The sequence below is a fragment of the Chelmon rostratus genome, chromosome 7 (assembly GCF_017976325.1).
Source record: "Chelmon rostratus isolate fCheRos1 chromosome 7, fCheRos1.pri, whole genome shotgun sequence".
Classification (NCBI taxonomy): Eukaryota; Metazoa; Chordata; class Actinopteri; order Chaetodontiformes; family Chaetodontidae; genus Chelmon; species Chelmon rostratus.
Window position 1 is genome coordinate 8,245,580 of NC_055664.1, and position 15,948 is coordinate 8,261,527.

General features: G+C 43.6%; 2 protein-coding genes across 2 annotated transcripts in view; both read right to left on the bottom strand.

The window, feature by feature from the left end:
• Positions 1-9,650, bottom strand: part of igsf11 (immunoglobulin superfamily member 11) — a 91,024-nt gene extending 81,374 nt beyond the window's left edge. The window contains exon 1 of the mRNA XM_041941114.1: positions 9,120-9,650. Coding sequence (XP_041797048.1) covers positions 9,120-9,180 — 61 coding nt within the window. The 5' untranslated portion in view covers positions 9,181-9,650. The remainder of the gene's footprint in view (positions 1-9,119) is intronic.
• A 3,561-nt stretch (positions 9,651-13,211) lies between these two features.
• On the bottom strand, positions 13,212-14,875 carry wu:fb18f06 (protein PXR1). The gene is made up of 4 exons (XM_041940574.1): positions 14,792-14,875; positions 14,562-14,635; positions 14,181-14,399; positions 13,212-13,403 (listed from the first exon to the last, which is right to left on the bottom strand). Exons 1-4 carry the CDS (start codon positions 14,811-14,813, stop codon positions 13,398-13,400), a joined length of 321 nt encoding a protein of 106 aa, XP_041796508.1. The 5' UTR covers positions 14,814-14,875; the 3' UTR covers positions 13,212-13,397.
• Positions 14,876-15,948: the final 1,073 nt, after the last annotated feature.

The following is a 15,948-nucleotide window of genomic DNA, read 5'->3' on the forward strand; positions in this document are numbered from 1 at the left end:
GATTTTTTTTTTTTGAATAAATCATTTTAATACTGTGTTCTACAATCAAAACATTGCAGGTTACCACGGATCCTGTTCAAGAGTCCCTAACAAACTTACCTGTCTTCACACTGTGAAGTCTCTGCATGAGAGCTAAAAAGCCTAGAATACAGGATGACTGGCGGTACACCTCGTCACCAGAGGTAATCCTACAGTTCCTTCACATTAACTGGACCTCACCCCAACCCACTGAACTAAACAGCTGCCATGCAGAGTTCAAGTGCAAAGACTAAACAGTCCTATAACAAATAAAGCCAAAACCATCTTTGTAATATGCACACTCTCAGCAACTCCATGAAGTATTACTATGAAGGTGTTTTAGGCCTCAGGTGCCTCCATGTGTGCATGAGCCACTTTTGTGTGCACACAAATGAGCGACTACGAGTGTTTTCAAATATGTTTGCGTAGGAATACACGTATTGCCAACATATGTGCACGAAATTCATTTGCAAATGCATCTGAATGCGCGTGTTTGTCTCTGTGTGTGTGTGTGTGTGTGTGTGTGTGCATGCATAAACGGCGTGAGCGTGTGTTCCCCAGTTTGTCAAAGTCCCACCTGTGCCCCTCCTGTTCTATTGGATACAACAGCGACAATGTTAAGGTGAAGTCTGCTGTAACAATGCACAGATGGGATCTCTCCTGCTTGCCTCGCGCTCTCTCTCCGTCTCCCTCTCGCTGTGCGCCCCAGCGCGCCATTCTTCCTGGCTGTTCGCACGCATCAGATTTGACATGCTCATTCGTCGTCTGCAAGGACAGAACAAGCGAGGACCACTTTTCAGCCTCATCCTCATCCCTGGAAAGTCACTTGTGTGTCGGCAGAGTGTGTGGGAGGACGCGGAGAAAGAGGCAGAGAGAGACAGAGAGGAATTTAGAGTGTGTGAAAGAGAGACACAAAGGGAAATAGAGACTGAAAAAGAGAGACGGTGGAAGAGAGTGAAATTGGAAAACACTGATGTAAAGGGAAGTGAAGCAGCAGACACATATAGAAGGGTACAAGGGGGATGGATAGAGGGATGTGGGTCACGATAAAGATAGAAAGTGTAAGAAAGTTGGACCTTTATTTTGAAAGAACGACACCTTAGAGAGGGAGAGAGCAGCGGAGCATTAGTGTGACAGTGTGGCTCTGGGGCGCTGTACAAATGAGGGACTAATAATGAAACTACAGAGAGCTGCTGCACAACCTTTCCCACAGGGAGCAACTGAGGCCGTTAACACGCGTTTACTGAGAGCCAAAGTGTGTCAAACCGAGAGCTCGCCTCCCTCTCCTGCAGGGACGTCTCATTTTGGTGTCCTTACTAACCAGACAGTGACGCTGTAGCGGTTTATAAAAGTGTGGCGCTGACTCAGCATTAAGAGCAATGGGCGTTGTGGGGTTCGCTTTGGACATACAGCAGTTGGCTTTATTGGAGCTTCTTGTCTTTTATTGCCCAAATATTTGATTTTTAAAGTTATGTCTTAGTCTTAGTTTGTCTTAGTTTTGACTGTCCTTCAAATCAGTTATGATAAGACGGCACTTGGCAAAGTATTTGCTGGGATTTGGAAACACGGGAACAGTACAGCAGCAAAAGTAAACAAAAAGCCCACAATTAGGCTCTGATATGTGAAATAAAAAGTTCATTGACCACTTAGACTTGCATCAGCAGTGGCTGCGATCAGACAGCTTTTATCACCTCCACTGACCAATCACTTCAGACACGCAGCAGAACAGCCTGCAAACTGCGGCGAATGTTTAAAACAGAAAGTTTGGGTAATAATATTAACATTTCCTTTGTTTCGTTAACTTTGGCTAACCTGTGGCTTTGCTTTCCACTGAGAACTTAACACTCGATCGACTGCAGTCCAGTTGATCACAGCTTTAATTTGATCTTTGGCATGTGGCTGCACTTCAAATTTGGCTGTGAAACACAACATTGTGTTATTTTTCACTTTTCCTTTCTTTGCAGCACTGCTGCCTAAGGAATGTGTTTCTTGTTAATAGGTTTTGAGAGCAGAGACACTGAACTAGATTAAAGGAGCAAAAGCACAAATAAAACAGCAGTGTTTTACCCCAACAGCCAGTTTATGAATTACCTATGGCTGTGAAAAGCCCTGGGCATATTTAATGCAGGAGAATCTGTCCCCTTTTCATTTTGCTCCCCTCTATTCTCTTCTCTTTGCTGTATTCTGCTTTTTCACTCCATTAGCGGATGTGTGTTAAGACAAAAGGCAGAGGGCTTTGAGTTGAGCTGCTGCTCACCCTGACCGCGGTGTTGTTGGAAGATAAAGGACTCCACTTAACTGACAAGCTGCCATCAGGGGTTATAAACCACGATTCAGGACATTTCCACACAAGGTAAAGACTGTAAATATAGCAGAAAGAAGCTTGCAAATGCTAATAAAAAAATATTTTTTTAAAACCACACTTTGTCTGAGAAATCTGACCTTCAGCTGCTTTTAAAGTCTCAAAGGAGAGAAGCAATTTCCGTAGGTGCTCCCAGCCAGAGCCGGGCACCTGACAGCAGCACAGACAATTCATTGTGTGCAACAGTGAGCAATTTTACAAAATCACATTCCTCCAGAATATGAAATTATCCACAGTGCATTTTTTAAGCTGGCACAATCATCTGGTCAAGACGACTCAGTGGACTGCGTGCACTCAAAGCAGGTCACAGGATCTGCATGATCTCGCAGTGTGACACCAGCCAGTTCGGCCGCTGGGTTCATCAAGTGCTGTAAGGTCATTTAGCTGTTGTGTGGATCAATTAACAATCAATTTCAAATTAGTGATGCAAGGCCACAGCACTCCAGGGACCGCAGTTGAAAATACCTATAGTCGTTGCTTCAGGACTCGCTTGTGTCATGAAAGTCTGACCTAAAACCACCCACAGCTGAATCTGCATCCTTCCTCTACGCCTGCCGTAAACGCAGCTCCAGCTACAGCATTTCATGTAGCTGTCTGTCATTAGATCCTGGGAATAGACCGCTTGCCTCCCCTGCAGAAGCAGTGTGATAGTTGTTTTTCTATTGGGCTGCGAAATCTGTTCAAATGAAAAACGTAACAACCGTTGTTTCACATGAAATGCCACATCATCATCATCATCATCATCATCATCATTGTATTTTCTCATCACATCCAAGTCCACTGTGATGGACCTGGTGGGTGTCAAGGAGTAAAACGCTAAACAATTTCCTCATATTAAGGTTGATTTATTTTTGCTCTTAAATTTCAAGTCAATCCCTCAAATGAATACAATAATGTGCGCGCTCAGTATGCGCTCATTTAATTCCATCAATTTAGCCATTTGTCCCCCAGATGTCTTTATTGGCTGTGACAAATCACTCAATTTCTTTGCAGAAATGGCTCTACTTGGGACTTAAATAACTTCCATCCATTCCTCTGTGATTCATTTAAATCGCCACAGATTAATCAGATGAGGCTATGAGGCTACGCAGTGTTGTGGTATTTTTGACACTGCTTCTACAAGCTTTCGAACTATAATGTTTGATTGGCGAGATTCCACATTCCGGAGCTCTTATTGGCAACAGAAGGACGCAAAGTAAGAGCAAAGACCTTATGTAACCTGAGAATATGATTTCATAATTTCAGGGAATGGATCATCGATTCTCAGAGTTTTTGAAATATGCCAGTTTTTTTTTTTTTCAGTTCATTTCCAACATGTTTGACTGAACGCGTCAAATGCAGTCAATACATTAAAAAACAGCCCAACAGACTGAAGGCAGCTTCCTTTCATCTTAACATTTGGCTCACTGGAGAGCGTGAATCTGCCTAATGAACCTAAAAGACAAACTGGCTGTCTGAAACCTTGATCCTTTGGGATCCACTGTAATTTATTTGCCTGGGGAATATGAGGGCCCAGACAAACACACACACACAAACCCTGCCTGTTAACACACACCTGTGGAAATAAAGCGTAAACAGGAGCATTTCTTTCGCCATTGATCTGAGCTCATAAACGCTTACAATGATAAACACAGCGACTATTCCTGGCGATGCCAGAGATCAACTTAACGACCCTCTGGCAGACACTGATTGAGAGCCGCAATATATCACACGCACAGGGAGGTGGACGGTGTAGGAGGGGTTTTACAAAATATAAGTCAATTAACATTGATTGTTGCAAACATGAAAGTTGGAGCGCGTGGCCTAAAGACAGAGAGAACAGCAGTATTTTTATCAGGTTTGTGAGGATAAATAAACAAGCCGAGTGTAGCCTAAAATCTGTGAGTTACATGGATTTAGAGACAGATTACTGTCTGGAAACGGGTTTAAAATAGACATTTTTGTGTAATGGGTGTGATATTGCGTAGGCTCTGCAAAGAAACAATAATTATTGTGCTGGAGCATTCTGTGGAAATCCCCAATTTGTGACTGCGGTTTAGAGCGCTGACTCACACTCATGACTTTGCTCGTATTTAATGGATTGAAGGGATTTTTTTTTTTTTTTTTTTTTGATCACGCTGAGCTTTTGCAACAATCACTGACAGTAAGCAACAACTAAACTTATAACTGGGAACTAAACTTGTGGTAACTAAAACTTATTGACAGACAAAAGTGTTCTAGGTGTTTTTTTTTACAATAAGACACTCAAATACATTCAAAGCTCTTTTCATATGGTCACCTTGGTGCTACATGTGCATGCTCTAAATATCTCCTGAGTCACTGGTGTGATGGGCGAGTCTTGTCAGCAAAGGTCCTGTCAAACCTCAAGAGCAAAACTGCTTTGCTGGCAAGGAGAGGATCTTCAGGGTGCCTCGACATGAGGAAGACATCAGCTTTAAATATGTATAAGCCCAGGGATCTTTACACACACAAACACACACACACACACATACTCGAAAGAAAAATCCAGTTAAAAGATGGTCTCATCCGAATTGTAAACAGTCTGTCACAGTATGTTCGGGACCAAGATATTGTTGTATGCACTTAAAGCATGTTTATCCACTTGTGCTTTTTCCAGCTTTCTGAATTCTACCCTCTGCTCTACAACAAACTGTTGCAGGACTGTAGTGAGTCATCTGCCATCCTTGAGTTATAAAGTGGAGGTGTCGCCTTTCGCAGCAGTTATCACACATGCTCCGCAAAGAAGTTACCTCGCTGCTCATCTGGAGTGCAGCGACGCAGGATTTTCATTGCGACTCTAATACACTGATGAGAACGTCTTTAAAGATGAAAGTGGAAATGCTTGGTTCACGCAATTCCACTGCACAGAATGAGGCAGCAGCGAAAACAAAGTGTCTAAGAGTTATTGATGACAATCCTGCATCTAAAATAAGTTTGCTAAGTGTAGTGCCTGCCTCTGGACGAGCTTCTGTTTTGATAAGTGACAACCTACTTCCCCAATACCCTCAACACCACCATCTAACCCAAATGCAGATAAAAACATAACCGATCACATTTCGGCATCAACAGCATCACCCTGCTCCCTGCACACACATGATTCACTCATGATTTGCCTCTCTGATTAAAGGTACAACCAACTCCAAAAACCTCAAAGCCCCAAAACTCTGTGAACTGACCACATCAGATGTTTGCCCCAGATGCTTGGCCAAGTGCCGTGCAGCAGAGCCGCCTGTGGACTCTTTGGGGCCTACTTTAATGTGTGCTTAAGAGACCGGGGGACCGGGCGAATGCTGCGCTCACTCCCCTCCAAATATCTGCCCATCATTTATTCATTCACACTCCCAGGATGGCCGCCGCCGCCATCATCTGAGGACCCCGTCGTCTGAAGTTCTCCTCTGTCGCTCAAACATACGCACGCACGCACATGCACTTCGCAAGCGGTCCCAGAGGTCTTTTAATTTTTTGAGAGGCTATTTTTAGTGAGAAAAATAATCGAGGTGGAAAGTTCCATCTGTCCAACACTCTTGTTCCAGCTGCTCCTTTTTAGCAGCAGGCGGAAAGAGGAGGAGGAGGAGGGGGGGGGGGCGCTACTTATCAGATACAAACGACACAGACGGGAATTTTTTATCATATGCATTCTGAATTCGCAGGATTTTTAGGTTGCGAGGCATGATATAAGTTAGATGCTAGGTGCATTACATTTAGAAAAAATAAATAAACTGCAAGATCACCTGTGGTGCTTTGCAGACTTATTACTAGACTTCCTAAACATTGTAATATAGGTTTTGAAACAACTTTTCAGCCACATTTAGCCTGGTTTTTCACTCGACAGCTGCACGTCCTTTGCCCTGCATGCCGCCAAAACCATCCCCGCTGCTGCTGTGAAGCCAGTGCAGCTGAATGGCATGAATCACATTAGAATGACGAATTGATCGAAATGAAATCATCTAAACCGAGCAAAGGAGACCATGTACACAACAAACAACAAACAGACCAGGCTTGCAGTGTAATTTCATTACTTTGAGCGGGTGCCTCAAAGGTTAACAAGCTCGCAGTGAAAGTGGAGAAGAGAACTGGTCTAAGTTCAGCTTTGATGCAGGCACGAATGCCCTGAATGTCAATGAGCTCCACTACATGCTGTCTTGTTTTGTGTTGTTGTTGTCCTGTTGTTTGTTGTCCTCACAGCACTCTTCACTTCAAACATACAGGACAGCGGGATTGGAGCCTGGAGGCTAATCCGAACATTTCACTGCATGCAAATCTGAAACGTTCTATACGATGTATTATGCAGACAACCAAAACAAACAGCAGCTGAAAAGTTTGGAGTCGCCACCTCCGCTTGAATTTAATTTGTTGAATTGATTGGACCTCCCGATCGGTCCCTGAAACACCCTTGAGGGTTGTTCCGGGTGAATTGTTAAATCGGGGCATCGCGGACAGAGTAGCTCTGTGCTGGTGTCGCGGGGGGGGGTTGTTGTGACAGCGGCTGAACCAATCAGTTTATTAGCACACAGCCTCCACTGTTTATTCTTCAGACTTTTACAAACTTTCAAAGGTTTAAAGCACTGCAGACCTGAACGCTTCAACTTTTTTTGAGAAAAAAAGGATACAATATTTATGTGTGACTGGGGAGGGTTGACGGCTGAAGTAGGACAAGACACGTCTTCTATCTAATACTGAAAGTAGGAAGGGCCTTGCCACGAACTTGCCTGCTGATGCCTGTCCGAGTCACTCATAAGTCTTACTTCCTCCTGTCATGGCTGCTCACAGCTAGCTTAGCAAAACTTTCCTCTTATCACTTCTTTTTGACTGTTCAGTGTCCGTCACACAGCAACAGGCACACACTGGGTGGAGCTGCATGTTCAGAGGTGTGCATGAGATACGGGCGAAACAATTCAGGCCCCGTTGCGTAATAAGCCAAAACAATCCGGTGTCCATGAACATCATGAGCAGATCGGATCAATCCAGTGGCAATGCCTGACACGCAAAAAGTGGAGGTCAGCACACACAGCCAAAACAAGCAACCGCAATCAATACAGAGTTCGCCGCATCACAACTTATTTATAGAAACACTGGCAGCTCCCCACCAAGGCGCAAGAGGAGAGGCGAAACGCCGTCCAGCCAATGCAGCCTCTGTCTGAACAAGTGGGCTCGTTAATAGAGCTGCTGAGCTCACGCTGAGCAGTTTGTAAAGCCATCTGCAGACGTGAACCTTCACTCGTCACGATGGCTGGGTTCCCTGAATTGGGTGGACGTGTGAAAGAGAAAAGGTAGTGGCCGCCATCCACAGTCTTATTTCAAGGCGTTTTATCAGACAAGGGGTCAGCCTGATCAAATCAAATAAACTTGGGGGCATGTGCGTGGGTGTGTGTGTGTGACCCAGAGTTAAGCTGACAAGACACCAAACATCCACTCACTGCCGAGGTATACAGCTAAATAAGAGAGCAGCGGAGTGAAACACCTGGGCAATCAGGGCCAAATTCAATCCCACACAATCGTTCTGTCCAAATTGACATGTCAGGCCGGTGTGTGTGTGTGTGTGTGTGTGTGTACCAGCATGGTTCAGTGGAAATGCTTTTTGTGTCCTGACATGAGGCAGTGTTTACCATTTTCTAGCTTTTTTCTTCAGCTCATCTTTGTTATTTTTCTGACAAATATGGACTTTAGAGATTAAGTGAAAGAAAGCTGAATACCATTTCAGGCAACTCGTCATGCTTTTGAAAACATCGTTGCTCATTTAGCCTTCATCATATTTGCATGAATACAACTGATGCTCATTTACTGATGGGTGCCGTCAAGCTTTTCTTCGGTGTATTCTTTTACATCCTGAATGTTATCTCCTCGCTGCTTTTCACTGAACTACAGGATGAGGACTTTCTTTTCTTCAAATATCACACACAAATTTACAGACTGTAAACTTCCATGCACTCCCAATATCGTTGGATTTCTGCTAACACAGCTGGGCTAAGATGTAAGAAAAGATCGTCACGCTTGCTAATCAGAGTACAATGTCCCACAGGAGACTATTAGGCATAAAAAGTGATCCTCCTTCAGGGCGGGTTGCTCTCCGGTGCTGCCCGGCCACCGTGCTCTTGCTTCTCGTTAATCGGGTGGGTACCAGCGCAACCCTCCACCGTCTGCTCCGTTTCTATATCAAAACACAGACTCTCCTCCTCGTTTTAATGTGCATCCGTGGTGGTTGCGTGGTTTAAAAAAAACCCAACAACAGTAATTTCTAGACCTTGTGTTGTGTAAGACGCGCAAAAGCGGTATCAGGCACGGCAGAGCGCATTATGGATAAGATGTGCACAATCAAAAGTGCTTTGGGGAGAGATGACATGGCGACTACTGGGGAAAAGTCATCCTAAATCGGTGCTTTAGTTTTTGTGGAAATGCTGGGGATTTGTCAGCCTGATCCAAACATACCGTATTAAGGGAGGGAGGGAGGGGGATCAAATGGCTGTGGCACGCGCTCTTGGAGAGGAGAGGTTGAGCCCGTGGCACAATTTAATTCCAGATACATCTGTTTTTGTAGCGCAGATGCAGATGTATTGTACTTATACACGTGATAGAAAATCTGTAAGCCTTTTAAAAAATATGCTCCCTATAACCTGTTATGATTATTCTTATTATTGCTATTATTATTAGGAAGAATATTATAGTGTCGGGTTGTGTACAGGGTGCATTGTGCTTGCAGTTGGGCATAGGTGCACAAGTTTGGAAGTGTCACACAACTCACCCTCCATGCAGAACAGGACCATCCAGGCTATCCAGAGGTCCGAGTTATGAAACTTCACCATGATTCGTAACTGTTCGGTGACTGGCTCTCACTTTCAGCCCAGGGCCTCCTTCTCTGTGAAATCTCAACTCCGCTCACAGCTTCCTTGAAGAAAAGTAACTGGTCCCTCCAACGGCATGAGACATGAACGCAGTCCGGGTTTGTTTGTTTTTTACGCAGCGCACACCAGCGACATTTCCCCAAAACAATGCTAATAATAATAATAACAAAAAATAAAAACAAAAACAAAATTAACGCGATATGTTCAAATTCAAATGAACAAAGAGAGTATTTCTATGCGGCGAGGACTCGTCTCTCCTTCGGGCGCTCTTCTCTCCTCCTTTGCTCCGGTCTTTGCTCGCTGCCGGTCACTCCAAGACTATTTTCTGTCCTCGTCCACTCCAGTCAGTTCACACACGCTCAGAAATTCTCAGTGTCCACCTGCTGGTAGAAGAAAATCTGCCCACTGTCGCCGAAAGGGACTTACAAACTGATCAGAAACTGGCACTTTTCCCGTCCGCTTGGTGAGTCTCTCCAACGCGTCTTGTTGCGCTCCATGGTCTCTCGTCTGTTCTGCCGCAGCTGAGCTGACCCGGCCGCAAATACGCGGCATTGGAAACAACACGACTTCCGGTTGACACTTTTCGAAATAAAACACAGCTTGAAGCAGCTGTGGCGTGCGATGTAATGTGAATGTACAACAAATCACATTTTTGGCAAAAACCTGTCATGAGATGGCGCAGTGAAATGCGGCGTGACAGCATCAGTGAAAGTAAATCTCTGTGTCTTCTCCGCTCCAAGGTTACAAAACTCCACTGAGGACTAGAAAAGTCTGTGCAAACAGGTCTACAGTAAACGGGACATCCTGCGAGACACGCTCCTGAACTCAACGTGCTTTTATTCCCTAGGTAAGACCCACCTGGCTTCCCGTTGCAGTCTGACTGCGCGCGTGCGGCTTGACGGCCCTCAGCTGAGGATGATTGAGATGAGCTCGAGCCCGGCTGTTGCTGGGAGACCGCTGACGCCGGTCGAGAGAGAGAGAGACGTTCGTGCCCTCCTGCGGCGCGACCACAGAATAGACTGGAGGAGAAAATAATCACTGGTACCACGTGCATACCTACATGTAAGGCATGGGTACATGGCACTTTCAACATTTTATTGGCCTAGCATGCACTATAATAATAATAATAATAACAATAATAATAATAATAATAATAATAATAATAATAATAATATAGAATGGCAAGGCTGCATGTGTCTGCTATGTGGAAAAACATTTTCATGTTCTGCCACAATTATGCTAGAACCCATCAGGCCCTTTGATCGTCACTGCTCTATCATGCCCTCCATTCTGAATCATTTTCATAACTTAATAATGGAAATACCAGTGAGCTCTTCACTCACCCTGTCACACATCAGAGGCAACAAAACAAACAGACCCAGCACACACAACACAGACTGCAGATAAAGACCTGTTCTGAAAATGTGTATCTTCATTAATCAAAGAGTTTGCATGTGAAACCGTGATATGGGGGATATTGTCATAATCAGTTCAAAGATGATACTTCTGACTGCAGAGCAGTGACTGTAGGCTAAGGGGACTGCTCAGTGATTCAAAGAATGTGCTGAGGAGACTGCATCAAACAACCTGTGTTCAGGTCTGGAATCACTCTGATCCACTGATCACACTTAGCTCACTTCAGTACTAAAGAGCTGCTTATATCTTTTCTACCTCACAGGCTATCTGGCCGTGGCAGTTTGCTCGCTACAGAAGCATCCCAACATCAAAAGAGGAACATCCTGACTGAAGTATTTTTGAATTTTCTTACCTCATTTGATTTTTAGGCTTCGAGAAAGTGGAAAATCAAAGGGGAAGACGTGATGGGGTCAATGCCTCATCCATCCATCCCCCCATTCTTTCCTCTTCCTCGAAGCTGTTGGCAGAAAACACGTTTAGGTACAAGGTACAAGTTAGAGGATCTTAAGGATGCCCAGAGGACTTTTCTCGCATGCATCCTCAGCTCCCTTTCTGACAAGGTTATACAACTTTTGTGATATTCAAGCTGCATCAGATGGAAAACAGCATCCAGTGCACTTGGTCAGATCTCAACAGTGCGAAGCAGCAGTGTTCGGTGTTGCAGTGTAGCTGGAGGAGTTTTCTGGTGTCACCCAAGGGCAGATTGGCTTTCTGCAGCACAACATGTCAAGCTTCAGCCATTTCTGAATCAAAGACACATTTGTTTTAATGCACAGGAGACTCAGAGCACCGTCTGTAATGTCATACAGGGCGCAGGGAAAACTAAACCATGGCACAAAAGCACAGTGTGAGACAAAGCGTGCTCTACAGCACCACTGTGTGAGTGCTGAAGATGTATGACGTTCTGTTTGTGGCAAAAATGCACTGATGTGCACCCTTTTTATTATTTTATAGCATCATGTTGTTGCTTTGAGCTTGTTTTTTTACTTATGAGGTTCTGAATGGGGCTGTAATATTTTTTTACTGTTTAAGTTGCTGTTTGTTATTGATTAGTGTGTCTTGCTTACTCACTGAATGGTTTGGTTAAAAAAATGGCAGAAAATGGTACAAAAAAACCATAATAATTCCCTAAATCCAAAAGTTAGATCCTCATAATGCATGTTTGGTCTGCCCAACAGTCCCAAACACAAATACACTCAGTTTACATTCACATAAGACAGAGAAAAGTTGCAAATCCTCACACTTGAGAAGTTGGAAACAGAAAATGTCTGCTCTTTGTGCCAAAATGCTGTTGTTGCGAACGTCTTGTAAGGATTTTATATATCCAAAGCTGGTGATTGCACCAGTCTGATGTCTTTATCTGTGGACTGAGGTTTGTTGCTTCTATTTACCTGAAGCTTGCACAAACACACGACACAAGTAATGCCAGAGGTGAGGCAAAATCAGACAGGAGCAACATCCACTATAAAGGATGGAAAAATTGCTAATCTGAAAAGTGATATACGTCTGTGGCACAAAGGAAACCTCACTCTTGTACCTTGTGAACAGATCAATTCATCAAGAAGCCAGTCTTTTAAATCCACTGATTTCTCCCTTCAATATTCCCTTAAAGGGTTAGAATAAAATAAAAGTCTGAACGTGATGGATGGGTTAAACGTGGTTTCTTCAGCATCCTCCGAAAGATGCATGCTTGATTTATTATTGATTCCTTTCTGAAACCGCTCCATTTTTTTCTTTTATTTTTTCCTGCACCCAATAAAAGATTCAAAAGACTTGAAGGAGATCCTCGACGCTAAATGTTGCAATTCTCCTCTTCTGACAGCCCTGTCTGGGCTTCACAATAACTTGAATATTGATGTCAGGTAAACGGGCGAGCCTTTGCTCACTGCTGCGTTACGTGTTCTGAGTGAGAGGCCTCACTTTTCCCCTGGGGACACTTTTACATACAAAACATCATTTCATCAATTATGATGCATTTCTATAGAATAAAATCTGCAGTGGTATGTGAAATAGTTTACTCTAGCTCCACCTCTGCCAGCTGCATCATTAAAATGCTGTTTATACCTTAATGCATCAGTAATTATGATGCAGTATTGTATTACAGAACAATATTACGCTGAGAGGGTCATCCTGCATATTGAGTACTATTTCTTCATACTTTTAAACACAATTTGCTGTTGTTCCTTCTGTATTTTTACTTTTAAATGCTGAGCTTTTACATGTAAGCAGTATATTTTTACACTGTGGTACTTTTACTTGAGTAAGGATCTAAAAACGTCCACTGGTCCATTGACACCCACTGATAGTGTCCACTCAGGTCAAATGAAGCCAAAACCTATTCACTGAGGACCAAGGTTTTCAACTCTGAATAGTTTCAGTCCAAAGAGCTATTTAACATTTTGAAACTTTTACATATAAAGTGACATTGTCATTTAATAAATCACATCCTGAATAAAAAACTGTTTTAACCTTCCGCTTCGAATGACCTGAAAAAATAGTCGACGCTGCCATCTTGTGGCGAAGAAGACACACTCAACTTTACTGTAAAAAAAAAAAGAAGTCCTGCAGACATCATGTTGGTTGTCAGAACATTTACTTCCAGGGATCAGCAGACTTGTTTACACAAGGCCAGTATGTTTCTGTGACACCGTCGTGAGGGGAAAGGAAGAAAAGCTGATACTGCTGCACACTCAACCACACACAGTAACTTTACAGACGAGATCATGAGAGACTAGCGGTGCAGTCCGGTCCCCCGGGAACCATCACCCCTGAAATGACAAAAAGGACAATGCTGTTACTGCAGAAAGGATACATGATTTATTAAAGAACATCTTGAGTGCCACAGCTCCTCCAAATCTTTAATGTATGAATCGCCGCGGCACCAGCATGGGCCCTAACAGGCACCTAAATCATTTTTGGAGCGGGAATGCTGCAGATTCTCGTCAGGCCGTGACAGGCCTGAGAACGGGGTGTTCACTTCCACGAAGGTGATTTGACAACAACAGCTCTTTAATGACTCCCCTATCTGACCTGTTTCTCTGGTCTCCCACCCCAGGCTTGGTTCTTTCCTCTTTTGCTTTAGTCATTTGCATGCAGAACCTACTATTCATACAAACATGACTTTCATTAAGCTCTCTTTCCTCTGAATAAACATGCAACAAAAGTGAGAGCAATTCAGGCTCAAACTGACGAGACTGTACAAGTTGTGCTGAGATTGGCGGCAGATCAGGACGAACGTCACTTGACAACAGTGGGGACTGTAGATGGAAAGAGCGCACGCACACACACACATACCCAGAAGGGTGAGGTGTGTCAGATGTCATTATAATTGACACTGCTGGTAAGACCTGTTGTGGAGGTTACACATGGACCAACCTTTGAAATGAGGCGTGACAGCAGGTATGATACCTGTCCTGCTGCATTTTATGGCACTTCACTTTCAAAAAGTACAAGCTACAGAAGAGGGAGCACACTTAAAACCAACCGGGCCCGGGGAGGTCATACAAGTTATAATATCAAAAACTACACTAGAAAGAGATCTCCACCTCATCACTGCTGGAGGAGGAAGATGAGGACGAGGAAGAGGACGAGGTGCCTGCTGTTTCTCCATCCTTCAGTTCCTTTTTCTTCTTCTCCTTCTTGTGGTCTTTGCCGTCTCCATCCTTGCTGGCGGACTTGTCCTTGCTGTCAGACTTTTCCTTGCTGTCGGACTTGTCCTTGCTGGAGGACTTTTCCTTGCTGTCAGACTTCTTCTTGCCATCCTCCTAAAAAAATGGCAAAAGTTGTCTTGGAATAAGTAGCTGATTGTGTTGATTGAGTCTGAGCAGGCAGCAGAGAGGCATAAACCAGCAGATTCACACCACAAAAGACACTTTTGCCAAATTGTACTTCTCAACAGCTGGATAGTTGATCGAATGCGCACATACCTTGTCTCCTTTTTGCCAGGGAAACTTGAACTCAACCTTTTCAGCATCCTCCTTCTTCACCTCTTCATCTACAGCTGCACAAATGTGAAAGGGACAGAGGGTGAGCAGGGTGGTGGTGATCAATAACAGTCTCAACTCTTGTCACCAGTGACATCGTCGCAAAACGTCGAGAACGCGTGAAGCGTTCAAGGTGCTCCTGTTAAACACGGTCAACGTAAATCTGAGCCTACCTGACGACAGAGAGAAAGACATGGCGACTCCTCTTCGTGCACTTTCCCAAACAAGTGACCGCCGAGACTCACAACACAGCTATCCGAGCTAACCGCACCTACACCACGTGACCTGGCCTAGACACGCCCCCAGCCGCCGCCTCTCCTGGGTTGAACTCACCTGTATGTTGTTCAGCGCAAGGCAGCTGCTTCAAAGTGCGGGATGTGCAGGGTCTCAGTGTGATGTATTTATTTCTACATTGCTATTTATGACTCTCTATTCAGATCAGGCATTACATGTAAAAGTCCTGCATTTAAAGTTTTTCTTCAGTATCAATACCACAGTGTGAAAATACTTAAAAGTACTATAATCAGCGAAATGTAATGGAAAGTTTAAATTAGCCTGGTTATGGTGTAGAATGACCACTGAATTTTGTATGACCTCTACATTAACGTGGAAATATCACCTTAATGTGAGCTGATCAAAGTGATTCAACACATTTATATTTTGATTTGTTTTGCACTTCAACAAATCTCCACCACAGTGGGTATGAACTGCTTTTTTGTGAAATAAGTAAAAAAAAATCTGCAACTGTAGTTCGATCATTTCCACCTGTTTCTGCCAGAAAAGAAGAATTATTAGGAGCGGGTGTGAGAATCTTGAAAGAAGACGAATAGTAAAGGATCACTGCTAATCAAGAAAAATGTCATCTTATTCTAGAAAATTCATAAAATTATTTGGTTGAGTAAAGCACAAGTAGCTCAAAAAATGTGCTTGCTGCATGTGCAGTGCTTTGAATTAAAGTACTTTTTATACATATAATTACAATGTTAGCATTTACATTTGGAGTACCTTTTTTAATCAGTGCCATGTTATTACTGTTTTCGCAGGGATGTGTATTCCTCTTTAACTGCAGCTATACAATTTTTTTGGGATCCATCAAGCAATGAAAACTGATGCTAGAAAGCCTGCAACAGCTTCTATGTCATATCATTAGGTATAATTAAAGCGACAGTACACTATCACCAATACAAAGTAATGAAACTGTGGGATGTATCTCTCTCATCAGGTAGAGTGGCCTGTAAAGTAAATCAGCCCCCTGTTCATCCCATTTATATGGTAAGTTCAGTGTTTCCAATTAGTATCCACTGATATATAGATAACAAAATATTTACAC